The following is a 25866-nucleotide window of genomic DNA, read 5'->3' as shown; positions in this document are numbered from 1 at the left end:
GTTTTTGTATTTAATGGTTAAGCAAGTCTTTTTCTGTCGTGGATTATTCTTATTAATTACATGTTTAGTCCTGTCATGTTCCTGAGAGACTCTTGCCTATAGAAAACATAATAGTTCCATAATAAGAAACCTTGATTTAACATTTACACACAGAAACAAAGTGAAATCAGTGGTTTTTGTCTAAGTGAAAAGTAAGTTTAGATCTATGATGTAATAATTAATTTGATAAAATTAATATTTATGAATGAATTTGCCTGCTATAAACCTAAAAAATGAACTACAGTGGATTAAATAAATTTTCTTTTCTTCATTTAGCTTTTCAAACTGAAGGGAAGTTGTATCTTATTTTGGATTTTCTCAGGGGAGGAGATTTGTTTACACGCTTATCCAAAGAGGTATATAATTAATGTCTGTTTTAAATCTATTTGTGCTCATCTTGTTTCAACTAAAGCTTTGTTATATTTTAATATCATCATATTTTCTCCAGTGACACAACATTCTTACATTGAAGAAACTGAACTGCAAGTGTTTTTTTCTCTATCTTTCAAATTTATCCTGAAAGCAGGACTTTAAATTGACAAACTATTCTTGTATTAACTCAGCTTCTTTCTTAGTTTTTCAGAAGTGATAATATATCCACAAAGTAAACTGAAAAATGAGTAGTAGCAATTCATCATGCATTTTAACTTTTCATTTCTAAACTCTTACTATGGTGAGATAACAGTGGCACAATCTAAATATAGTTTTTATGTAAAATGTAAAATTATCCCCCAGCGCACAGTGCATAGTTAGCACTTAGTGATTGCTATTGACCAATTAGTTTATTTTGCAAATTTCTTTCATGAGTTAATTGTGGATAAGGCTATGCCTAATTAGCATATTTATAAACTCTTTGAATATTTAAACTCTAAAATGGGACTTTAAATAAAATTCACAGATCCTAAAAAAAATAAAGATAGAAAAATTATTTTATTTTAGGTGATGTTCACGGAAGAAGATGTCAAATTCTACTTGGCTGAACTCGCACTTGCTTTAGATCATCTACATAGCCTGGGAATAATCTATAGAGACCTAAAACCAGAAAAGTAAGGAATCATTCTACTAAGTTGAATATAACATAATTGTTTAGGAGCTCATAAAAAATAAAGTGACTCCATAAAACTCCCACAACATTGCATTAGTGTACCTGTGTGTAACATCTCTGTTACACTGTATATTCTTATACTTTTTAAATCTTGGTTAATCAAAAATATTGTTCTCATTTGCATTATTTGATTTTTAATGAGGTTTAAATATGTTTTATTGACTTTTTGTATTTTTGTGAGTTTTCTGTTTATAGCCTTTGTTTGTCTTTCTTTTAGAATGCTGTTTTTTCCCATTACTTTATAAAAGAACTTCACAAATGATGAATGTTAACTGTTTAGCTAAGTGCCGTTGCATGCACCTATACACTTAGAGTCCCCACTACTCAGGAGATTGAGACCAGAGGGTTGTTGAAGCCAGTCTAGGCAACATAGTGAGGCCCTGTAGCAAAAAAAAAAAAAAAAAAAAAAAAAAGAATTTTAACCATTTGACCCGCATTACAACTGCCTTTTCCACACTTTTTTTTTTTTTTGAGACAGGGGTCTCACTATGTTGCCCAGGCTGGTGCTAACACATTCCCCTAAATACCATTTATTGAAAATTTCTTCTTACAATTTCAAATTTTAAGTCTGAATTGAGCAAAATTTCTACAACTCTTATAGTAGCAGTAATAGAGAAGCAGAAATTGAAATAAAGGGACCTCATGAAAATAGAAGACTGGTACAGCAAAGAAAAGGGTCAGAGGGAGGGAAAGGGTAGGTACTGACAAATGAAATTGATCAAATTATTTATGTTCATGTACAAATATGTCAATGAATCTGTTATGTGTAATCATAATGCACCAATTTTTTAAAAAGCTAATATTGGTGGTGCATGCCTTTAATCCCAGCAACTCAGGAGGCTGAAGAATAACTTCATTGAGTTGTAATTCATATACCATATAATTGACTCATTTAAAGTATATAATTCAGCCGGTGGTGTACACCTGTAAATCTAGCACTTTGGAGGCTTTGGCAGGAGGATTGCTTGAGCCCATAAGTTTGAGGCAAATCAGCAACATAGCAAGACCCTATCTCAAAAAAAGATTATGATTTATTGGTTTTGGTATATTCATAGAGTTCTGTAACCATAATCTTTATCAGCTGTTTGATATTACTTTACAATGTTATGTGCAGAAATTAAATCACATATTGTAACAGACAATAGAGAAAATGTTCCTTTGGAACCCTTTTAAGTGATCATTTAGAAATTGTGATACTTTTATGTTTGTTTTTCATTTATTTTGTTTTTGGATAAATTTCATATGTTTTTTATTTATTTGTTTGTTCATTTTTTTATTTATTGGTACTAGAAGTAAAACCCTGGGCCTCATACATGCTAATCAAAATGCCCTACCACTAATGTATATCTCCAGACCATATGATTCTATTTTTATTTCCCAAATAATTACTGAGTTTTTCTTACTATTTTCACAAATTGTCATGACATGAAATATAATTCCTGATGAACTAAATATTCAAACAGATAGTCATGAGAAGAAAAAGTTACTGTAAGCATAAGATTTTAGTATTTCTCCAGAAAACACTGGGGAATGTGTGTAGTGAAGGGATAGACCAGTGAAAATGAGGAATGTGGGGAACATGGTATGTTGAGAACAGGATTGTGTAGGTGTGTCAGAAAAAAAAAAAACTTGGAGGGGATGCTTGAGTTAGATAATTTAAAATGACCATGAAAATGAGAAAATGAAACTGGAAGGTGTAGTCTGGCCAACTGGGGAGGAAAAAAAGAAATAGCTTAGAAGGATATAGCTTCTTTTGTTTCGTTTTGTTTTGTTTTCCCTCTAATAATTTTCAAGTGCCTCTGGTTCACTAATACAAGATTGTGGCATTGTTTGCGGGGGTCTTTTTTATAAGTATATATCCAAAAATAATTTCCCCCTTTACCTTTACCTTCTAATTCTCAATCTAAAGCAATATTTTAAAATAAATATGATCTGATGATTAAGAAAGTTATTTCATTTTAGTTGCAATGAATTGCTATTCAGTGATTTGAGAAATTTTTCTGACTTTATTTTCTTTCAGTATACTTCTTGATGAAGAAGGCCACATTAAGTTAACAGGTAAAAAAACTTCATTTTATTAAAATATTCTCTTCTATAGAATTTATTTTAAGATCATTTATGGTTCAAATATTAAGTAATACATTTTGTTTAAAACCTGGGTTAGAATTTTTAATGTAAATTTTGGAATTCAGAGTTTAAAATTTATGTTTGAAAATTATTGTGGGGTATTTATTTTGGCAGATTTTGGCCTAAGTAAAGAGTCTATCGACCATGAAAAGAAGGCATATTCTTTTTGTGGAACTGTGGAATATATGGCTCCAGAAGTAGTTAATCGTAGAGGTCATACTCAGAGTGCCGACTGGTGGTCTTTTGGTGTGTTAATGGTAAGGTTTGGATTTTTGACCTTTTGAAGGATGGGATTTATTGTTTTGTGTATTAAAGGATAATCAGAAGTGAATTCTATGAGCGAGAAATGGGTATTTTTATTTTCTGTATTTCATCATATATATAATAAGTAAACAAGAAAAATTATTGCCTGCAATGTAGAAGGACTATGGAACTCATTAGTGTTAGCCAGGCCCAGTGGTGCACACCTTTAATCCCATCTACTTGGAATGTTGAGGCAAGAGAATCACAAGTTTGAGGCCAGCCTCAGGAGCTTACAGAGACTGTCTTAAAATAAAAAGGGCTTAGGATGTAGCAAAAGCTCAGTGATAAATTGCCCCTGAGTTCAATCCCCAGTATTGGAAAAAAAAAGTTTATACGAAATTGACATCTGTCAGGTTATTCACATGTCTATACTTTTATAAGGTGCCATTTAAAATGTGATTAAAAATAAATAAAATGTGGTTAATTTCTGCAACAGAACTACATAACTTGATTATCTTTCAGGAATTATCAGGAAATTCTGTGATGAATATAGTGTAAATGTAAACCATTCACCTTATAGTTAGCAATTTTAGAAGATTCGATTATAATTTGATGATGCTTTCTGTACTTTTGGCCTTGAGATTTTATACATCTTGTCTAATATCACTGATTATTTTACCTTTCCATAGTTTGAAATGCTCACTGGCACACTACCTTTCCAAGGAAAAGATCGAAAAGAAACAATGACAATGATTCTTAAGTAAGTACTCCCTACTGGAAATATTTTGATGAGATTTTAAAATAAAGGCTTCAAACTTAAAAAATGAGATTTTAGATTGTTGGACATGTAATATAATAGCTAGGAAAGGGCTGGGAAGATAGCTTAGTTGGTGGAGCGCTTGCCTCGAAAGCAAAAGGCCCTGGGTTCAGTCCCCAGCACCGCATAAGTAAATAAATAAATAAACAAAGAAATAGCTAGGAAATTCATCAGTATTACCTGGTTTAAATATAAACAAACTACATAGAGTACTCATTATCTTCACATGAGTAGTGAAATATTGAAAGCTTTACCTTTGAGATTGGGAATATGATAAATATGTCCATTATTCTACTTCTGTTTGCTGTACAGTGGTCCTAGACCTTATGTTAAAGCAGGCAAAAATTTAAATTCTAAGGTTTAAAAAGAAATAAAATGTTCATTTTTAAATAACATGTATCCACAGAAATATAGTCATCATAGAAATTCTTGGAATTAGTAAGAGTTTAGCACAATTGCTGTTTACAAGATCAATAAACAAAAATCTGCATTTCATATCTGTATATGAGTAACAAAATGAAAATTTTAAAGTAAATACTGTTCACAATGTTCCTAGGGATAAATCTAGCAAAAGTTATAAAGAACTCTATGCAGAAAACTAGAGAATTTTCTTGAAAGAATATTTAAACAACCAAAATAACTTGGAAGGATAAACCATGTTTGCATTATAAGAGACCCAGTGTTACAAAGATATAGGTTCTATAGGTCACGTTATTCAATGCAAATATAATACAAGCCATATATATAATTTTGTTTCTTTAAAAAGAAACAATTAAACAACATGTATCCCATTTGTGTACAATAATAAAAAAATAAATTAAAAAAAATAAAAGAAACAATTAATTATAATATATTTTATATAACCCAATATTCAAGATGTTATCATTTCAACATGTAACCAACATTAAAAATGATCAGCGAGCAGATGTGGGGCCTGCTGTAATCCTGATGACTCAGGAGGCTAAGGCAGGAGGATTGCAAGTTCAAGGCAGCCGCAGCAACTAAGCAAGGCCCTAAGCAACTTAGTGAGACCCCCATCTCAAAATAAGTACAAAAGGCTGGGGATGTGGTTCAGTGCTTAGACGCCCCTGGGTTCAAGCTCAAGTACAAAAAAAGAAAAATTAAGAGATATTGTAAATTGTTTTTCATATTTGTTTGAAATTCAGTGTGTATTTTTCACCTAGATTTTGGACGACCAGATTTCACATGCCCAATGGCCATAAGTGGCTAGTGGCTGCCATACTGGATAATAAAATTATAGTTTCAATGCAAATCAAATTAAAATTTAATCTAGTTTTATATGGAGAACTTGATATACTGATTCTAATAGGATAATGTACCAAGAATAGCTAAAATGCTCTTCAAGGAGATTGATAGGAAGACTTGCTTTGCCATGTAGCAAGTATTATTAGAACTGTAAGTAATTCAATATAGCATTGAAACAATTAGTAGACTTGTGCAATGATTAGAGATCACAGAAACAGACCTACATATATTTACACCCTTAATTTACAACCATTGGGAATTGCAGAGCAGTAGGGGGAAAAAAAACGGGGAAATAGCTTCTTACCAAAAGATTCCATTGAGAGAGAGTAGAAGTTTCTGACCAAGAATCAACAAAGAAACTTGTACCCAGAATGTATCAAACTCCAATCGATAAGAAAAAGAAATAATAAGAACATGGACAGGAGACTTAAGGACCACATAAAAGAGGATATTCATTGGTGAATAAAATTATGAAAAGATGCTTAAACATTAATCAGAAAATGCAAAATTTCCTGTGGGGTGGTACATATCTGTAGTCTCAACTAATTGGAAGGCTAAGGTAAGATTCCTTGAGCCCAGGAGTCCTGGGCCAGTCTGGGCACCATAAGGAGACCCTATCTCTTAAAAAACAAAACAAAAGAAAATGCAGATTAAAACAATAAACTACCACTGCATGTTCACCAGAATGGCTAAAATTAAAGAGATTAGCAGGCTAAACTTTTGGGGGTGGTGCTTCTAAAGAGAATAATCACTATACTCATGACAAGATTTTGTGCTCAGTAGGTCAGAGGCTCCCATTCACAATGTAGACTGTGACAAAAGGTGTGGAGTCTGATTGGTACAGATTGTATCCATCACAAATTTACCAAATCAAGAATTCCAGTCAGGCATGGTAGTACACATCTGTAATCCCACCTACTCAGGAGGCTGAGGCAGTTGGATTGCAAGTTCAAGGCCACCCTGGGAAACTTAGGGAGACCCAGTCTCAAAGTAAAAATTAAAAAGAGCTTGAGATGTAGCTCAGTGGTAGAGTGCCCCTGGGTCCAGTCCCCAGTAACACACACACACACACACACACACAGAATTCCAGATAAAGTGTTTCAGTCTTTACCTACAGATCATGAAAAATATGATCCCCATCATATTTTTGATCCACAGAAACTTCAGACTGCATAGTTTTACCAGAATAAAAATACAAAAATTCATGTTGGGAGAAACATAATATAGATGCTTGGATTAGAAAAAGTACATACCCCTAAAGTTGACAGGAATATCCCTTCAGTGAATGCATAACCGAAAGTGTTAAAATATTTGTTAAGAATCAAACCCTTAAATTCCCACCCAGAAGGACTTCCATCAAGGGAGAACATGTCTAACACATTCCTCAAGAGCACTGGAGAATTAGCAGTGCAGTGGCATCTAAAACCTGTGGAGCAGGAAGCAGTATGTCTTGATGCCACAGCAGCTTCAGATTAAAATACACAAAATCATTTTTATTTCAAATTGGCAAGAAAGTGTTTTCATTAAATATAATTTAAATTCCATTCAAAAAACAGGGAGACTGGAAACAGACAATACAGATTGTTGGTGGGATGTACAGCAATGGCAACTTTCATACATAGCTGGAAGGAATATAAATACAAACACTAGGGCTGAGGTTGTGGCTCAGTGGTAGAGTTCTTGCCTATCACATGCAAGGCATTGGGTTCAATTCTCAGCACCACATATAAAAAAAATAAAGTTCCATTGCCTACTAAATATATATATATACAAACAAATACTCATGTAACCATTTTGGAAAACAGTTTTTGTCATTATCTTTTAAGGACAAATGTATGTATACCATCAAGCATTTATCCCACTCCCAGCCATGCACTCAATTTATATGCATCAAAGAGCTCACATCAAAAAAAAATAGTACAAAGCTGTTCATAGCACCATTATTTGTAGTAGTAGAAGCTGCATCATTAGCAGTAGAATGGATTAATAAAACGTATATTTATAAGTTGAATATAATAGGAATTGTATTTACTATCTGTAAGTATTTTAGGTTTTTCAGGCCACACACAGTGTCTTTCACATATTGTTCTTTATTTGTATTTTTTTTGTCCAACTCTGTAGGAAGAAAACGATTCTTAAGACCCATACAAAAACAGGTCCATGCCTTTGACCCATGGGCATGGTGTGCCACAGACCAAAGAAAATGAACAAACCACAGTTATGTACAACAACTTGGATAAATCTCACAAGAATGTTAAGCAAAGGAATTTCAGACACAAAAGAATAAATGCTATATGATTCTATTATACAGTTTATAAAGCAGGCAAAATTAAAGCATATTTTGAGGGCCCATATTTACATGGTAAATGCTAGAGGCAAAATGAGGAAAGTGGTTACATTGGATGAAGGATTCTGGCACAGTATTATCTTTCTTGACCAGATAACTATTCACTTTCTGCTGAATCATTAAGCTGTGTAATTTGGGTGGGGTTTTATGTTTGTTTATTGTTTGAAATTTTTGGTATTTTATGTTATTCTTCATAATAAAAAAGGTAAAAATATGTACTACATAAATGAATGAATGAACACTCAACTTTCATCACTGCTTCTGGTCCCTCTCCTTTCAGCTAAGAGACACTCTCTAGTGTGTTGATGAAAATCAAGCCTTTTCTTTGACCTGACCTTCCTTTCAAGTTATTGCACTGTCTTCCCGCATCCTTTCAGTACAAAGCCTCTAAAAGAGTAGTCCATGCTTTCTGTTACTATTTTTTGGCTTCTTTTATTCCACAGCCTGTTTGTCATTCATCCCTACCATTCTACTGAAATTGCTGTCACTGTGGTTGTTAATGTTCTTCTGGTTTGCAGAAGGTTGTCACAAAGGTGACTGTCTACCATTAATTCACAAAATGCATTCAACAGATAATTGAGTACTTGATATGGCTACTGGGGATGCAGTGTGAACAAGACAGAAAATCATCAGTGGTCTCACAATTTACATTCTAGTGGAGGGGATGAGGAATTTAAGTAAATAAATAAAATATTTCCAGATAGTAATGGGAACTGTAGATATAATAAGCCAGGGTAATCTACTCTGACAGTAACCCCTTAATGTATGAGGGAAGGTGCAGGGACAGGAGCCATTTTAGATTAGATACTTAAGGAAGGTCACTCCGAGGAGTATTTGACACTGTTGGCCCCTCCCTCATCCTCATTTTTTCCTATTCTCATCTGCTTCTCCTACCTCTCTATACATTCCTCTTTTTGCTGTCCTTTGCATGCCCATTCCTTCTGTTCCTGTTTTCCTTTAATTATAAAAATTTTCAAATGTAAATTCTGAAAAATAGAATATACAGGGAACACATACCCATTACCCAGATTCAGCGATCATCAGAATTTTTTCACATTTGCTTCTTTTCTTCTTAACTATTTTAAACACCTCAGATATGTCATTTCTCACCTTAATTCAGTTTGCCTTGCTCAAAATATGCATTTTTTTATTTTCCCCAAGAATAATGATATTTATTTGGGAATAGAGCATTGCAATCTGAAGACTCCTGCCATAGTAAACTATGCCAGAGTAAAACTCTTCTTCTGGTAAAAGACTCAAAAAGAAAATATATATGTTTTCTTTTTTAATATGCCTGTTTTCTTATATAACAAATCTAGTAATAATGCTTAGGTATTATCTAATGCAAGTTCTTAACCAAATTTTTGAGATTTTTCTGTGTCTTTACAGTTGGATCCAAATCAAGTCTACACATTCCCACTTGGTTGTATTAAACTTTTGTTAATCTAGAAGAAAATATCCCTATTTTGCCCCTGCTTGTTTCTTGTTAGAAACCAAGTCAGATGTTAATTCTGCTTTCTGAATTTATTTTGTCAAGGGAAAGGACTGTCTTACACTATCTGCAACGAAGAATGTAAAGCTGATTTTATTACTTATTCATAGTAAGGGAGAATGCTGTTCTTGTAGACTCTCCCAGTACAGTAGACCATTGATCTTACATAGGGTTTGGGGGAAATATAGAGTTTAAGAATTGGCAGATTTTCAGGTCCAATCATGGGTAGACATCATTGCTAAGAGTATAATTACTTGGGAGGGATTGTTGTTGATCAGTTGACTTACACATGTGTTTATCTGAGTAAGACCAGTCCTGTTTTGCTAATTTTCAGGGACACAGACTACTTACTGATTGATTGGCTTGGAAGTTTCCACCAGGCAAATTGTCATTAATAATTGAATGAATTGAAAATCAACTAAGGATTTAAAACCAGTTCTGGTAGTTCTCTTGTTATCATGGTTACATAGCAATTAGTCTTTTATTAGGAGTGTGCAACCTTTTTATTGTCCTTGTGATATTAACTTGTTCCTCTTTCCTCTCTTTTTATGGTGCTGGGGATTCAATGCTGGGGATCCAGTGCCTCATGCATGCTAGGCATAACACTCTACAACGGACCCACATCCCCAGCCCTCTATCTTATTTCCTGTTAAACTTTTGGCAAGATTATTTCATAGCTTATAACTTGTGTTCCCTATTGTGTTAAGTTAGGAGGCTTAAATACCTGGTTGCCCCTCCAGTGATGAGTTCTTATGATTCCAGTTGTGATCCCACCGCTATAAATTTTTTTTCCTGTTCCATTCCTTCAAAAGGACACTAAAGTTTATTCAACCTGTTTGGAAGGATTAAGTCCAATAGAGCTCTTTCATTGCATCACTGAAATATCATAGACTCTCCAAGACTGTTTTTCTGTGACTGGATAACTCTTAGATCTTATTCATCAGCCTGCTGAACTGTTCCTTTTTCAGAAACATAAGTACCATCCAAAAATTTTCTATCTTTGTTTTTCACTGTTGTGGCTTGCTGAAGTAAAGCAGCTGAGTTTGAAACAAGTTCAATATCATTTCCTTCGAGGATTAATTCATCTTTCTGAGCTTGAGACACTGAACAAGCAACACCTAACCCTGTGGATATATTTTTCAACCAGGAAATTTTAAATTTCAACAAGAGACCCATTCTCCTGAATAACAATGTTGATGGGGAAGTGAGCGTACACAGACCTTTTGTAACAAAAGCCCAGTGTAACACCCTTGATCATGTTCTGTACATGACTGTAGATCGTGTGAACAGTGGCCAATTCCTTTCTATTTCCCCACCATTTGTCAACCCGTAGCCTCTTTTTCTTTCCAAGGAGGCTGAGTTCTACATTGATAAGATTGAAATCCCTCCGGAGGGTTCCTCTTGGGTCCTTCACAATAACTGTGTGTCCTTTCAGAGTAATGTTGACATTTTATGGTATGTCGACAGTCTGATTGCCAAGAATGGACTTCATTCTTGCAGTAGATGTGGCAAAGAGCCTGTTAGGCTTTTATCTAATAGTTTGATCCATTGAAAATTCAGTACTTGAACCAATTCTCTTTTAAGGGATTCAAAAATGGTGATTTTTTTTCTATTACTATTATTCCTTTCTCACTTATTAGATGTTTTCTAAAACAATGAACTTTCTCTCATCAACTGGGGTTATTTATTTAACTTAAAATAAGGGTCATCCAAGAAAGGCAGAATAAATACTTTTTTCTTAATTATTTCCAATTGTTCAGAGCCCTAGTTACTTTTATTGGGAGTGATATCTAATGAATTAGGTTTTTATGTTTGTTTTAACTTCGCTTTTTCTTTTTTTTTACTATGGTGAATTCATGATATTTGATAATCAGTGTGATTCAGTCAATTGAATTATTTTTGTTTTGTTGTAATGGGTGCTGAGGATTGAACCCATGATCTGGGCATGCTAATAAGCTCATGCTCTATCACCAGTTTATTACCCCAACCCCATACTCATTATTTTTAATGTTCAAATTGTTCTTTTTCTGACTGGCTTTTTCTTTAGTTGTAGATGAACACAATACCTTTGTTTTTACTTATTTATTTTTATGTGGTACTGAGGATCAAACCCAGTGCCTCACATGAGCTAGGCAAGTGCTCTACCACTGAGCTACAACCCCAGCTTCTCTGATTGCCTTTTAAAGACTCTTCTAGCATTCCACCTCTGATGTTCTTTCTTCCCTGTTTTAATTACTCCTAAATCATTCTTTCTTACATCAATTTACCAGGCACCAGACCTATCATTCCATTAACTCACCTTCATGGCTTTCCCAAAACATATGGTATGCTTGACTTCCCATCTTAAATTGATGTCTTTTGGCTGGTCATCTCTTCTTGTACTCCCAATTGGCATTTCCGTGTACCCTCTTTCCCAAGCCAAAAATGTGGAAATCATTTTTGATGTCTTCCTCCCTGTTACACATCCAGGTATTCTCCTAATTTTATTTCAGAATTATTTCACTCGTTTTTGCCCTTCCTCTGGATTGCACTGCTCACAATGTGTAGGTCACGGATACTTGTTGACCCACGTTCCAATGTAGAATATTTACCACCTACCACCTCTTCCCAATCCATATCATTCTCTATTACCCTTGGAGTTATTTCTTGGGGGAAAAATTACTGTTTCAAGACCTGCGCCTAAATATACCTAATATAGCACTGCTTCTGCAGTTTTGTTCAATATAACCCTAATTTTTTGGGGTGCTGTACAGGGGATTGAAACCAGGGTTGATCTACCATGGAAGCTATATCCTCAGCCCTTTTTTATATTTGAGACGGTATTGTTGAGTTGTCCCGACTGGTCTTGGACTTTTAATTCTCCTACCCTAGCCTCCTGAGTTGCAGGTGTGTGCTGAGCTGGTGAGAACTCTATTTCTACAGATTTAATAGGAATTCTCTGAAAAAGAGGTGCTGGAGACAAATGTTCAGAAAATACTGATTTCTTAGCCCAGTTTGGATAGCACAGGCCTGTAATCCCAGGCCGAAGCTGAAGGATTGGAGACCAACCTGGCAACTTGGCAAGAACCTGTCTCAAAAAAATTAAATGGGCTAGGAATGTAGATCAGTGGTAAAATGTCTCTAGGTTCAATCCCCAGGGCCAGAAAAATAGAGGAGAAAAAAGAATGATTTCTCGACTCTAGATTTCTCAGTTTTTTATGTGCAGTGTATTTTATTCTATGTCTCCAACAGAGGGCTATAATAGATAGCATTCTACAAATTCATATTCTGTAATATTCATGAAATATTGTTGCAACATGTCTGGAGGAACTTAATGTTATTCAGTAAAATTTGGGGGAGTCCTGGCCAAATGAGTAAATTTTCAATCTTTAGATTACTTTGAAGACCTTTCAGAATGTCTGATGTTAAATTAGATATCCATTATTGTCCCCTTAGCATTCTTTGCATGTTTTTCTAGATTTGCCTCATAATGTACTAGGGTAATCTATACCCATCTTCCCCACTGACCATGGGGGGCTATATTTAGTTCTGTATCCACAGCTCTAAGTAGTGTCTGGCACAGAATAACTCAGTAACAACTCAATGAATAATAAATGGATCTATTTCTGAAATAGGAATTTTCTGCTAGCCATTTTTTCTAGCTCTATTATTATTGTCATACTTACAGGATCATTGGTTTCTTTAATTTGTAGGTTTGGAAAAAGAATAAAATGATATACTGTAGCTGAACCAGATCTTAAGCTCATTCAGGCCAGTGGTTTTCAGACTGTATGCCACATTCTTCAGTGTTCCACAAACCCCTTTTCTATCAGTTCCCCTTCCCTGCAGGAACTGTTAAAGGGATTAAGAAGGGGAAAGTAGCATATGAAGAACACATTCTTGATACTGGATTTTTAAAAATTTCCTTTAGAAGGAATTCTAAGTCTATAGTTTGGGAGTCATTGATCTAGCATCCAATCCCTTTGCTTTTCTTTCTTTCTTGGTTGTTTTTTTTGTTGTTTGTTTTTTGTTTGTTTTTGATTTTGTTGGGGATCAAAAACCAGGGCCCCATGCATGCCAGGCAAGTGACTACCACTGAGCCATACCCCCATCCCCCAGCTTATGAAGATGTGGTAATAGGCAGAAAGAGATTGTTTTTCCCAGCATCACAAAGTTCTTAGTAACAGAGCCAGAACTAGGGCTTAGATGACCTTATTTTCACAGTAGTACTCTTCGCAAATTTCTGAAAAATGAAAAAGTCCATTAGAAGATTTGGGGCTAAAATTTTTAAAAAGTGTACATAAATATTCATAGTATTTTTATTGATAAATAGCCCCAAACTGAACACAATCCAGATATCCTTCAAAAAGCAAGTAGATAAACTAACTATGGCATATCCATACTATAATGCACCAATAAAAATGTAGAAAGTTAAAAAATGGCAAAGAACTAAAATCATACAAACACATAAGTGCAAATACAACTGGGGCCATCTTAATGAGATCAGTGCATTTTCATTATTCTGGATGTGATATTACACTAGAGTTCAAGATGCTACTGTTGAGGGAACTAGGTAAAGCATACAGAGTATCTCTTGTTTCTTATAACTGAGTGTGAATCTATATGAGTATTTCAATATAAAAAGTTTAAAATTTTTTAATAAAAATAAAGATGTCTCTAAAAAATGAAATGTTATTATGTGGATCTATTATTTAGAGCCAAACTTGGGATGCCACAGTTTTTGAGTCCTGAAGCTCAGAGTCTTTTACGAATGCTTTTCAAAAGAAATCCTGCAAACAGATTAGGTAAAAATTTTAGTTTCTTTTGTGTGTTTGTTGGTGTTTGGAGTTATTTGGGGGTAGATATTTGTTTTCTGCTGGGATTATTAAATATTCAGACATATATTAAAAACAAAATCAGAACTAAGTAAATATGTGTATTTATTTATTTCTCCTTGAAATGAACCTACCAGTCAATTTTTTATAGGGGCAGGACCAGATGGAGTTGAAGAAATTAAAAGGCATTCGTTTTTCTCAACAATAGACTGGAATGTAAGTATAGGATGAAAACTTGTTTGAAATGTGTTTATAATTGACACATGTCTAAGTTTCTCTTTTTTCCTCCAGAAACTGTATAGAAGAGAAATTCATCCACCTTTTAAGCCTGCAACTGGCAGGCCTGAAGATACATTTTATTTTGATCCTGAGTTTACTGCAAAAACTCCCAAAGGTAAAGAGGAAACATGAACACTCAGATATAAGATGGTAGATTATTTTCTCGTTCAATCAGAAAATCTTTTCCAAGATAACACAATATAGTATTCATGAATCTCCTAAATTTGCTGTATATCAACCTACCCCCCCACTAACTAGGAGCCATAGCATTGATAGGTTATCATATGGGGCTGTACTGTCCAGTATGGTAACCAGTAGCCATATGAGGCTAATTAAATTTAAATTAATTGAAATTAAAGTTTCTCGGTCCCAATGGGCACATTGAAAATGCTCAGTAGCCTCATTTGGCTACTGGCTACCATATTGAAGAACTCAGATAACAAAAAAACTATCCATTGCTCCGGGGAATTCAATAGGATGACACTAATTTCAAATACCATTAACCCAAAAATAATCAATTTATTATGTTCTTCAAAGGAATTAGTTATTTTCTAGGCTCTGGGATAGTAGGATGTTAGAGTAACCAGGACAGTTCTGACACAGCACCTCACTGAATTATCCTAGATAGCAGAAGGTATACACACAGTGCCTGAGAAGAACTCCAAAGTGAAAAAGAACACAAATCAACAATTCTTTCCTAAATTACATTTCAAAGGACTATTCTTAGTAATTTCTTATTTTCAGATTCACCTGGCATTCCACCTAGTGCTAACGCACATCAGCTTTTTCGGGGTTTTAGTTTTGTTGCTATTACCTCAGATGATGAAAGCCAAGCTATGCAAACAGTTGGTGTACATTCAATTGTTCAGGTGAGTGGATTCCTAAATAATTTTTAATTTGAAATGTAAGATAAAGTTCATTACATGAATAATAAGATTAGATTTTGTCTGCTAAGTAAGAAATTACCCTTAGAAATTCCTTTCATATGTCATTGAAAAGGTTGCATGAGGGCTGGGGATATAGCTCAGTTGGTAGAGTGCTTGCCTTGCATGCACAAGGCCCTGGGTTCAATCCTCACCACCAAAAAAAAAAAAAGAAGAAGAAAAGAAAAGGTTGCATGAACTAAAATCCTAGACACCTATGTGATGTGAAAGTGGAATTCTAAGAGAATTAACATAAGCATCATTATTTTTTCTGTCTCCTGTCCTGTACCTCAAAATGTTTATCAGGCCTAATGTGTTTCACTCCCTGCTATGGTGGGCTGAGATCCCCTGGTTCCTTGATGCCTTAGAATAGGGGTCAGCAAACTTTGTAAAGGGTCAGAAAATAGATATTTGAAGTTTTATGGGCTATATTTCTCTCTCATGACTAATCAACTCTACTCTTGTCTCACAAAAGCTGCCATAGACAGTACATAAACAAATGGGCATAACTGAGTACCAGAATAACTTCATTTGCAAAAAAAAACAGGCAGTGAACCAGATTTGGCTCACAGGCCATAGTTCATCAATCTTTGCCTTAGAAAGGTGTAAGAACTAAAAATGAACTCAGATCTTAAGTTTTCCAAGAATTATACCCTGGTTGTTTTGGAGTTCCCATTGTCATTAGGAAGACATGGTTATGGGCATTGCCTTAGAGCGCCATCTACCTCTTAATCCTAGCTATTTATCAGAGTTACAGAAAAAGTAAGGCCATAGAGACAGGTTAGGGTGTGTTTATAACAGCTGGACTAGTAAATTAAATATTGTTAGAACACCTCAAATAGAACAAACCATTCAATTTCTTTCCTCCCATCCTAACATGGAGATACAAATTTAATTCACCCTTATGTGTTAATTGAAATGTCATGCTGTATGCCATAAATATATACAAAGCATCAATAAAAAATTAAATTTCTAAAACTATAATTCACCTTTTTACTCAGAACTAAATCTATTTTGAGACATCAAATCATATTTAGGATATAATTAATCTTTTTATTTGCTTGATGACTATGTTGCTTCTGTGTATATATGCATGCATACACTAGGGACCCAACACAGGATCTTACATATGCTACTACCAAGCTGCATCCCCAGCCCAAGTTGCTATTGCTCTAAAGTTTTTTTCATGAGTCATTTCTTTGCTTTCTGCTTTCTAGAGAATCAGTTTAAACACTAGGTTTATTTATGTTTTGTTTGTTTGTTTGTTTGTTGTAGTCCTAGGGATTGAATCCAGGGCCTTATGCACACTAAGCAAGTGCTCTCTTATTCTGCTACACCCGAGCCCTAGACACTGGTTGTTTCGTTGTTGTTGTTGTTTACTTAGTTATTTTTATAGTGCTGGGGATCAAACGTAGGGCACACCAGGCAGGTACTCTAATACAGAACTACACCCCCAGCCCTAAACACTCGTTTTTAAACAAGGCTTATATTGGAATAGTCTGTCCCTTTTACTATTGTTTTAGTCAGCTCTTTTGCTGCTGTGACTAAAAGATCTGACCAGAATAACTGTAGGGGGGAAAGGTTTATTTGAGGGCTCATGGTTTCTGAGGTCTTAGTTCATAGAAGACTGGTTCCATTCTTCAGGGCTTGAGGTGAGGCTGCACATCATGGCAGGAGAGGGTGGTGGAGGGAAGCAGCTCACATCATGTGTGATCAGGAAGTAGAGAGACTCCACTTGCCAGATACAAATATATACCCCATAGTCACACCCCACCTGCCTCCAATTACCACTCAGTTAATCATTAATTCACTGATTAGGTTAAGACTCTTGCAACCCAGTCATTTCCTCTCTGAACCCTCTTGAATTGTCTCACATGTGAGCTTTTCAGGGACACTTCACATTCAAACTATAACAACTATACAAGCACATAGTATATGGAAAAGTTTTTTAAATTATAACTTATGTACTTAACATAGAAATCACAAACATAGTCTACAGAATTCAAGTTATACTTTATGCAAAGCTCATAGGCATGGAGACTCTCAAATCAGTATAGCCAAGGGCAACACAGCTTCCCTCGGTTCCCTTTATGGAAACAGTAATTTGCTATTTATCATTATTAGTCCCTAACTCATGAACAGTTTTTTTTCCTGAAATTTTGTATGAAACTATGACTTAAGGGTGAAGAAAGGAGAGCATGACTACTGAAAGTCCAAAATGACAATAGGTATCACTTGCAGATACATTTTATTTAGTCCTCACCATTACTCTTTGACCAAACACAAGTTCAAGTTCAAGGTTACGTAATAAGTGGTACATCTTAAACCATCCACATGTTCTAATTCTGAATTCTCATAAGTCTTATATATCAGAAGTTTCAAACTTCTCCTTATTTGCAAAGGTGCTTCAAAAAACCTATAGCTCTTTGGGGAATGGAATGGCACTAAATCACAGACAAAGCTATAGGCCCCTTAATAAGTATCTCTGCTTTTTATGTTGTACATATTCAGTGTTTCCTCTTGAACATGAGTTTTTTAAATTGTTTCTCTTTAGTTAGAGATGACAGTAGAATCCATTTTGATAAAATGATACAAGCATGAAATATATATTATTCTAATTAGGATTCCACATTCTTGTGGATTCACGTAGGTGTTTTCATATATGTACATGGGAAAATTATGTTCATTCTATCTTTCCTAGTCCTATGCCCCCTCCATTTCCTTCATTCCCCTTTGCCTAATCTATTGAACTTCTCTTCTCCCCCCACCTTTATTGTGGTTTAGCTTCCACGTATTAGTGAAAACATTCAACTTTTGGTTTTTTTGGTATTGGCTTATTTCATTTAGCACAATAGTCTCCAGATCCATCTATTTACTGGCAAATGTCATAAAGTCATTCTTTATGGCTGAGTAATATTCCATTGTGTATATATACCACAATTTCTTTATCCATTCATCTGTTGAAGGGCCCCTAGGTTGACTCCATAGCTTAACTATTGTAAATTGTGCTGCTATGAACATTGATGTGGATGTATCACTGTAGTATGCTGATTTTATAATTCTTTGAACGTATGCAAAGGAGTGGGATCACTGAATCAAATGGTGGTTCCATTCCTGGTTTTTTGAGGAGTCTCCATACTGCTTTCCTGAGTGGTTGCACCAATTTGCAGTTCCACCAACAATGTATGAACATACCCTTTTCAAACATCCTCACCAACATTTATTGTTATTGTATTTTTGATAGTTGCTTACTAGAGTGACATGAAATCTCAGTGTAGTTTTGATTTACATTTCTCTAATTGCTAGAGATGTTGAACATTTTTTCATATATTTGTTGACCTTTTGTATTTCTTTTGAGAAGGGTCTGCTCTGTTCCTTTGCCCATTTTATTGATTGGGTTATTTGGAGTTTTTTTCTTGGTGTTAAATTTCTTGAGTTCTTTGTATATCCTGAAAATTAATTCCCTATCTGAAGTGCAGGTGGCGAAAATTTTCTCCCATTCTCTAGGCTCTCTCTTCATGCTCTTAACTTTTTCTTTTTCTTCATTCAATAAATGCCATCCCATTTATTGATTTTTTATTTTATTTCTTGTACTTTAGGAGTCTTGCTAAGGAAGTCAGTTCCTGAGCCAATGTGTTGAAGTGTTTGGCCTATATTTTCTTCTAGTATGTACAGGGTTTCTGGACTAATTACTAGGTCTTTGATCCACTTAGAGTTTATTTTTGTGCAGGGTGAGAGATAGGAGTTAACTTTCGTTCTATTACATATGGGTTTCCAGTTTTCCCAGCGTCATTTGTTGAAGAGGCTCTCTTTTCTCTGATCATGAGCTTTTTAAAAAGTTGTACTTTGCCTGTCACAGTGGTACATGCTTATAATCTGGGCTACTCAGGAGGCTGAAACAGCAGCCTTGTACAAGAATAAGTGCCATAAAGAATCATTTTTATTTTCAACAATATTCATTTATATTTGTAGTTATCAGCAATGCATACCTAGTAACATATTCCCTTGTTATGAAATGCATTAAAGGCATTATAGAACTCTTCATCAATTTATAATTGTGTTCATAGCAGTTGCATAGGAACAGTATTCAGTTTACTGATGGATATGAAGTAAAAGAAGATATTGGAGTTGGTTCATACTCTGTTTGCAAGAGATGTATACATAAAGCCACAAATATGGAGTTTGCAGTGAAGGTAAGTATATTTAGATTTTTAAATGTAGCTGTATCATTTCTTACTTATGCTTATCAGTACCAGTTAAAAATTACACTCTTTGGTAAAAGTGCCTTTTGTTATAAGTTAAGATAGATTAAATATCTGGACTAGTGATTTTCAAAGATTTTAATCTGGAATCAGGGATTCCCCTGAGACTAAAAATAAGATGTCCGTATATCCAGTTAGCCCAGGGTAATACAAGTTTGTACCTCACGTTTTTAATAGTGCTCCTTTCACTCTCAGAAGTCCCCATTTTATGGTCAGGGTGTCAGAGAATTCCTCAAAATTTCATGCCAGATTTTGCATGTTTACATTTTTCTGGTAAAAACCTTCATAAATTTCTTTACATCTAAAGGAATCTGTGAACCAATAAAAGAATAAGGGCCATGGTCATACAATTTATGATCATTAGTAGTGTTAATTTCATCAGGTGTAGTAAGACAGATTTTTCTAAGGCACCTAGTTCTGTGATGAAGTTTGAATTTCAAATCTTAGTTGTGAATGAACAAATACTATATTCAAAGTATCTGCCTTTTTACCTCTTAAAATTGTAATCTCTGCTCTCCCCCTTCAAGCAATTCAATTAATGTCTAAAGCTTCCAACTTTTCTTGAACCTTAGTACTAGTTTGTAAATACGAGTAACATGTTTAGTTAGTGAGAGAGTAACATTGTTATTACTGTTCCAAACTTGGATCTAATTAATTTAAAAAGTCATCTGGATCCATATGGCTTTCTATCAGATATAAAGATAAACCATAGAAGTAACAAATAACGTAGTATTCTCCTACTAGTTGATCTCATTGGAATCTAGAATACATAGAAATTTTCAAGTTGTTTACATAAAAGGAGGAACGAGGAATAATACACTTGATGTGCACCTTAAGGATGTGTCTTGCCACCATAAACTTACCAGAAAAAAACAAAAATGTCCTCAGGCGCCCCTTAGAATTGCATAAACCAGGGGCAGTACACCCAAATCCTTGAAGTTATCTCCAAACTATTTGTGTATTCCTGTGACTTAAGTTAAATTCATAAATTCAATCCCAACATGATTGTATCCTACTGAAATTACAACAAATCTGAGGTGCACAGTACAAGTATAATGTATACTGGGCTCAGATTAGCAGATCAAAGAATGTTGTTAAAAATAACACTTCCCAATGTGTTCTGCTTTCCAAGAGCCTCTTCACTTAATCACTTAACATGCCTGTTCCATATACCTTCTTAATTATCCACTTGCTAATTCCACACTGTCATTGGCAATTGGTTACAATGAATACATAGATGTTTATCTTCTCTTTTCTTCAAATTGGGAATTTGCTTTACAACTAAATCTATTTCAGAAAGATTGGACTCAATATTGAGTTAAGTTCTTTCCTAAGTTGCTGGAGTGGTTGGCATACATTTACTACTGACCTGTTTTAAAATTGAATATATGAAAGCCACAAAATTTGTTTCAGACTACCTTTTGAGTGAATTGAAACCAAACTTGTCTTTTTAAAATATATTGCTTTAACAGATTAAAACATTATGAGGAATGTTTTAAGAAGCAACTGACATACAAGGATTAGAAAGCTATGTTAGAATTTTAAGGGCTTTATTATAATTAAACTTAATTCTAGACAAGTAAAATTGTAGGTGTGGTTTTCTGCCTAGCTTTCTACTTAGCTTCAAAAACAAGTTTGTTCTACTTAACTGTTAATTTTTATAAGTAGCTTACAACTAACGGAATATTTCATTAAAGAACTTTATTAAAAGAAATGAAGTTGATTCAATAAACAGATGCTAGTTTATGGTGTTATAGATACATCCAGCCCTTAATTATCTGTAGTGGTAGATGGTTAGAAGTTAACTGAATTCCCAAAAGTTTAAGGCATTCAAGGGTAGAGGAAAAGGTATCTTAACTGTGTTTTTGTACTTTTTCTTGAGGCTTTTCAGTTTTTAGTAAGTCCTAAACTTACTACAAATTTACACTGGAGAGATTGGTGGGAATGTGACTCATAGGTTAGCATTTACAGTCTTACCGTCTATATCAAGACTAGCTTTCTAATTCAATAGTCTAGCCAGGTAGTTGAACACACCTAAATGATAAATGTCATGCATACAGACACACACACACACACACACACACGAATGATACCTAAGGTCTGTGGCTATAAACATTCACAGTTTATGTTTATGAGGTTTTGTAATAAATATTTGCCTTTTAGATTATTGATAAAAGCAAGAGAGACCCAACAGAAGAAATTGAGATTCTACTTCGTTATGGACAGCATCCAAACATCATTACTCTAAAGGATGTAAGTATATTCTTTAATGAGGATCATTTGACTCAGTTGTCTAACTCTCATTTGGGATATTTTAAAATGTCATGTGGTAGACAAAGGCCTCCATATAATAAGTTTAAAAAGTAGATTTGAGTATAACATGTAGCATAATTCCATTTCTAAAGAAAAATAATTTCTATAATTTTCTATTTATGCTTTAAGAAGAAAAGTATTTTAACATCATTGCTTTTAGTATCTGCATTTGCTTGAACATATACATAAATGTCCAATATTAATATTGCTATTAATTAACATTCAGGATTGACGAGTCTCTGCAGACTCCCCAAACTGTTTAACACAACTGCCAGAGAGAGCTAAATGCACTTATCTACCCACATTACTTCCCTTCCTATAATTCATACTCCCCAGCCCCTCAAGCCCCTGCCTTCCTCTATAGCAGTTGTCACACTCCCTGAGCTGTCATGTTACCCTGCTTCCTTTATTTCCTATGGCTTTTATTATAACATAGTATTGGCAAAGTGCATTGCCCAGGTAGTGTTCAGCTCACTCTTATTGCTGGTGCTGAAATAGGTCCAAAGGCTATATGTGGGTGTTATGAAAACTCTAATTTTCTCAGATTAATTTATTACTGCTTGTTAGAAGAAGAATGTTAACTTAATCACATTAAAATGTGAAGCTGTTCAGCTTAAGTGACTGTTTAACATAATCTCCAAGAATTTGATCAAGAAAATTAAAAAAGGATATCTAGAAATACTTTCTCTCAGTCTAGCCTTGGAAACTCCCTGTCACTATTTTTTAATGTCCTCGCTTCTTCTTCATTTCAAATGCTAAATCTCTAAAATTTTTCTCAGACTTTTATTACAACATCTCCAACACTATTTTACTCTTATGTGTTTCTCCCATACTACAGTAAGAAAATTTGAGGATAGAAACTTAACTTCATTTTCTCTGTGTTTGAGGCCCTGGCACCCATATAGTATCTGGTACTGCTTATGAAGCTACCTAAAGGTTTCCAGTAACACTATGGTGAGAGGGAAATAAAAAGAACTTAAGTTTAATAAAGAGATTATTTCAGTTAGGGATTGCCTGGGGTACAAATCCAAAATTCCAGTGAGCTTTCTATTTCTGTGTTAAGAGTTCACCTCTTTGTGGTTGGATGGAATTTCTCTTTAATAATTAATCTTCCTACCTAATTCTTACCTATAACTAGTTTTCTCAGCTTAATTAAAACGAAATAATTCATTCATTCTGTGTATGTAAATATAGAAGTTTAGCCTTTGCAGAAATTCCAGGAAAATCACAGGAGTGTGTCCTTGATATCAGTCCCTACTGTCATCAGTAGATAGAAAGAGATCGAGAAACAGACTCTGAGAACATAAGTTCAGTACCCTCTTGCACACCATACCCATAGTTGTTTTGATTACCATGACTTAAGTGACACAGAAGAAATTTTCACAGTATTTTTCTGACATTCAATCTCATCAATTTTTATTTCCTGACATTCAGTCTCATCAATTTTTATTTTCATGTTCTACACCTATAGAAAACTGTTTGCAGATTTTATATCTTTCACTGTTTGTGGCAAATAAAATTTTTCTTGAATATAAAATGAGTTTTAATCTCTCTTTAATGTATTAAACTTTGGGACACACATAAATCTTCAAATAATGTTTTATATTTTGACGCTTAATTTTATAGGTGTATGATGATGGGAAATACGTGTATGTAGTAACAGAACTTATGAAAGGAGGTGAATTGCTGGATAAAATTCTTAGACAGAAATTTTTCTCTGAACGAGAAGCCAGTGCAGTCCTGTTTACTATAACCAAAACTGTTGAATATCTTCATGCACAAGGGGTAAGTCTTTTTAACATTATTTATACACACACACACACACACACACACACACACACATATGCACACACTTTTTAAATATTTTAACTAAAACTACAAATGTGGGAGTTAATTTCTGCACTTAATGGGAAATAACTACAATTAGATTCATTATCCTACTGATTGATCTCTATATTAAACTTTTTCCATTGAACTTTGAAATACTACTTTGAAATCCTAGCTTGTTTATACTAAATCCTTATGTTTTCCAAGAAAACATGAGCGAGATCATCATTTGAAAAAAAAATGGAGATCTGAGAGGGCAAAATTTTAGTAAAAAACAACAAAAAAAAATCATACTTTTAAAAGAAGGAATTCTGGGAAGAAAAGAAGAAAAGGAGAAAATGAGGGAAAGAGGGAGGAAAGGAGATCAGGAGTGAGGAGGCATAGAAACAAGCAAGGGAAACAAAGATTACTTCTTTTTTACATTTTAATTCGAAACTAACAAATGGAAATTGTTAATCCTAGAGCTTCCTAACTGCTAGTTAATCAAGATTTGCCTAATATTGTGCCTTGAAATTAGTAGAATTCAATATTTATTGGAGAATTTATGACTTTGCAATAACCTAAGTCTTTTATATTATTTTCCCAGCGCCTTATCAGTAATCAGTTAGAGGGCTGGGGAGACAGCTCAGCTGGTAGAGTGCTTGCCTTGCAAGCATAAGGCCCTGAGTTCGATCCCCAGCACTGCAAAAAAAAAAAAAAAGGAAGTCAGTAAGTAATCAGTTAGTAAAATAGTAAGAAGTAATATTCAGGATATTAGGAACTAAAACTAAGATGATTTATTAGAATATCAACTTAGAATTTGATGGAGAAACACAGGTCTAAAAGGGAGTTATCAGAGAAGCATATGATAAAAGAAGTATCCAAGTAGGTCACTAAAGGAGGAAAATAATTCAAAACTCTAAAGAAAATGTATTTTTTTATTATGTGACATAGTATATATCAAAAGGCAATACTTAAAGTCCAGGGTGGTTTTTTTCCCCTTCCTCCCTTTTATTCCTCAACACCTGCCTATTCCATCTTGCTGTCAATACATATTTTTCATGTACCTACCTTCTATGCATTATTCCTTTTATTCAGAATGACTTTATCCCATTGTTACTATGATTTATTTATTGTGTTCTTCTGGTCTTGGGTCAGATGTTCTCTGCTTTAGAGACCTTCCTTTACAATGCTATTCAAAGTGACCTCTCCACCTACTTCCCATCCCTCAACCTGTCTATTCTCTGCCCTTCCCAGTTACTGTGCAAGCTTCAAGTACAGAGCAGCCAGGATCTATGGTTCTTGTTCATCAGTGTCTACTGTTCCTTATAGAATACATTGGTACATGATAGGCATTCAGTAAATCTTGTGAAATGAGTAAATAACTTGGAGTTAGATATTTTTGCTATTTGCATTTATCCTTAACCCAGTTGCTCAATTGGATAAAGAGGGAAGAGGTAACTATTATTGTTTCTCCTCCTCCTTGCTCCAGGTTGATGTAAGAGAATTATGCTTACATTATCAGTATTTTATAATGTTGGGATAAGTTAAAGGTCAGGACTCATCTCATTAGATACATTGCTTCACAGTTTGTGAATAAAGAACTTTCCATAATAGAACTGTATCATTAATGTTAACTCTTTAATTTGTATTTCAACTTAGGTGGTTCACAGGGACTTGAAACCTAGCAACATTCTTTATGTGGATGAGTCTGGTAATCCAGAATCTATTCGAATTTGTGATTTTGGCTTTGCAAAACAGCTGAGAGCAGAAAATGGTCTTCTCATGACTCCCTGTTATACTGCAAACTTTGTTGCACCAGAGGTAATTGTGAGAGAGTTTGCTTGTAGTATTTTGGTATATAAAAAGTTGCTTGCTGTGTTTAATATAGAATAGTTAATCATTGTTAATTGAAGACTTATTGAACAAATAATTATGTTAAAATACTAGCCCTTTATTTTCCTGTTTAATGCTTCGATCACATCTGAGTGCCTACAAGAGAAAAACTAAATTTCTAAATATTACAAAAGTCT

The 25866-nt window shown here is 34.4% G+C and overlaps 1 protein-coding gene and 1 pseudogene across 7 annotated transcripts in view; one reads left to right on the top strand and one right to left on the bottom strand.

The window, feature by feature from the left end:
• Rps6ka3 (ribosomal protein S6 kinase A3) overlaps nt 1-25866 on the top strand; it is a 142213-nt gene that overhangs the window by 105707 nt on the left and 10640 nt on the right. For 6 of the 7 annotated variants that reach the window (XM_047537016.1, XM_047537019.1, XM_047537020.1 and 3 more), the window contains 13 exons: nt 316-395; nt 979-1085; nt 3165-3202; nt 3386-3528; nt 4204-4274; nt 14132-14220; nt 14402-14466; nt 14542-14644; nt 15274-15398; nt 19520-19645; nt 21878-21967; nt 23654-23812; nt 25496-25657. In XM_047537016.1, the coding sequence (XP_047392972.1) occupies nt 316-395; nt 979-1085; nt 3165-3202; nt 3386-3528; nt 4204-4274; nt 14132-14220; nt 14402-14466; nt 14542-14644; nt 15274-15398; nt 19520-19645; nt 21878-21967; nt 23654-23812; nt 25496-25657 (1358 nt within the window). The remainder of the gene's footprint in view (nt 1-315; nt 396-978; nt 1086-3164; nt 3203-3385; nt 3529-4203; nt 4275-14131; nt 14221-14401; nt 14467-14541; nt 14645-15273; nt 15399-19519; nt 19646-21877; nt 21968-23653; nt 23813-25495; nt 25658-25866) is intronic. The other variant, XM_047537021.1, reaches the window with a different exon arrangement.
• On the bottom strand, nt 10370-10928 carry LOC124972556 (60S ribosomal protein L9-like; annotated as a pseudogene).

The sequence above is a fragment of the Sciurus carolinensis genome, chromosome X, assembly GCF_902686445.1.
Source record: "Sciurus carolinensis chromosome X, mSciCar1.2, whole genome shotgun sequence".
Taxonomy (NCBI): domain Eukaryota; kingdom Metazoa; phylum Chordata; class Mammalia; order Rodentia; family Sciuridae; genus Sciurus; species Sciurus carolinensis.
Note: the sequence above shows the minus strand (reverse complement) of the source record. Positions and strands in the feature narration are given on the sequence as shown.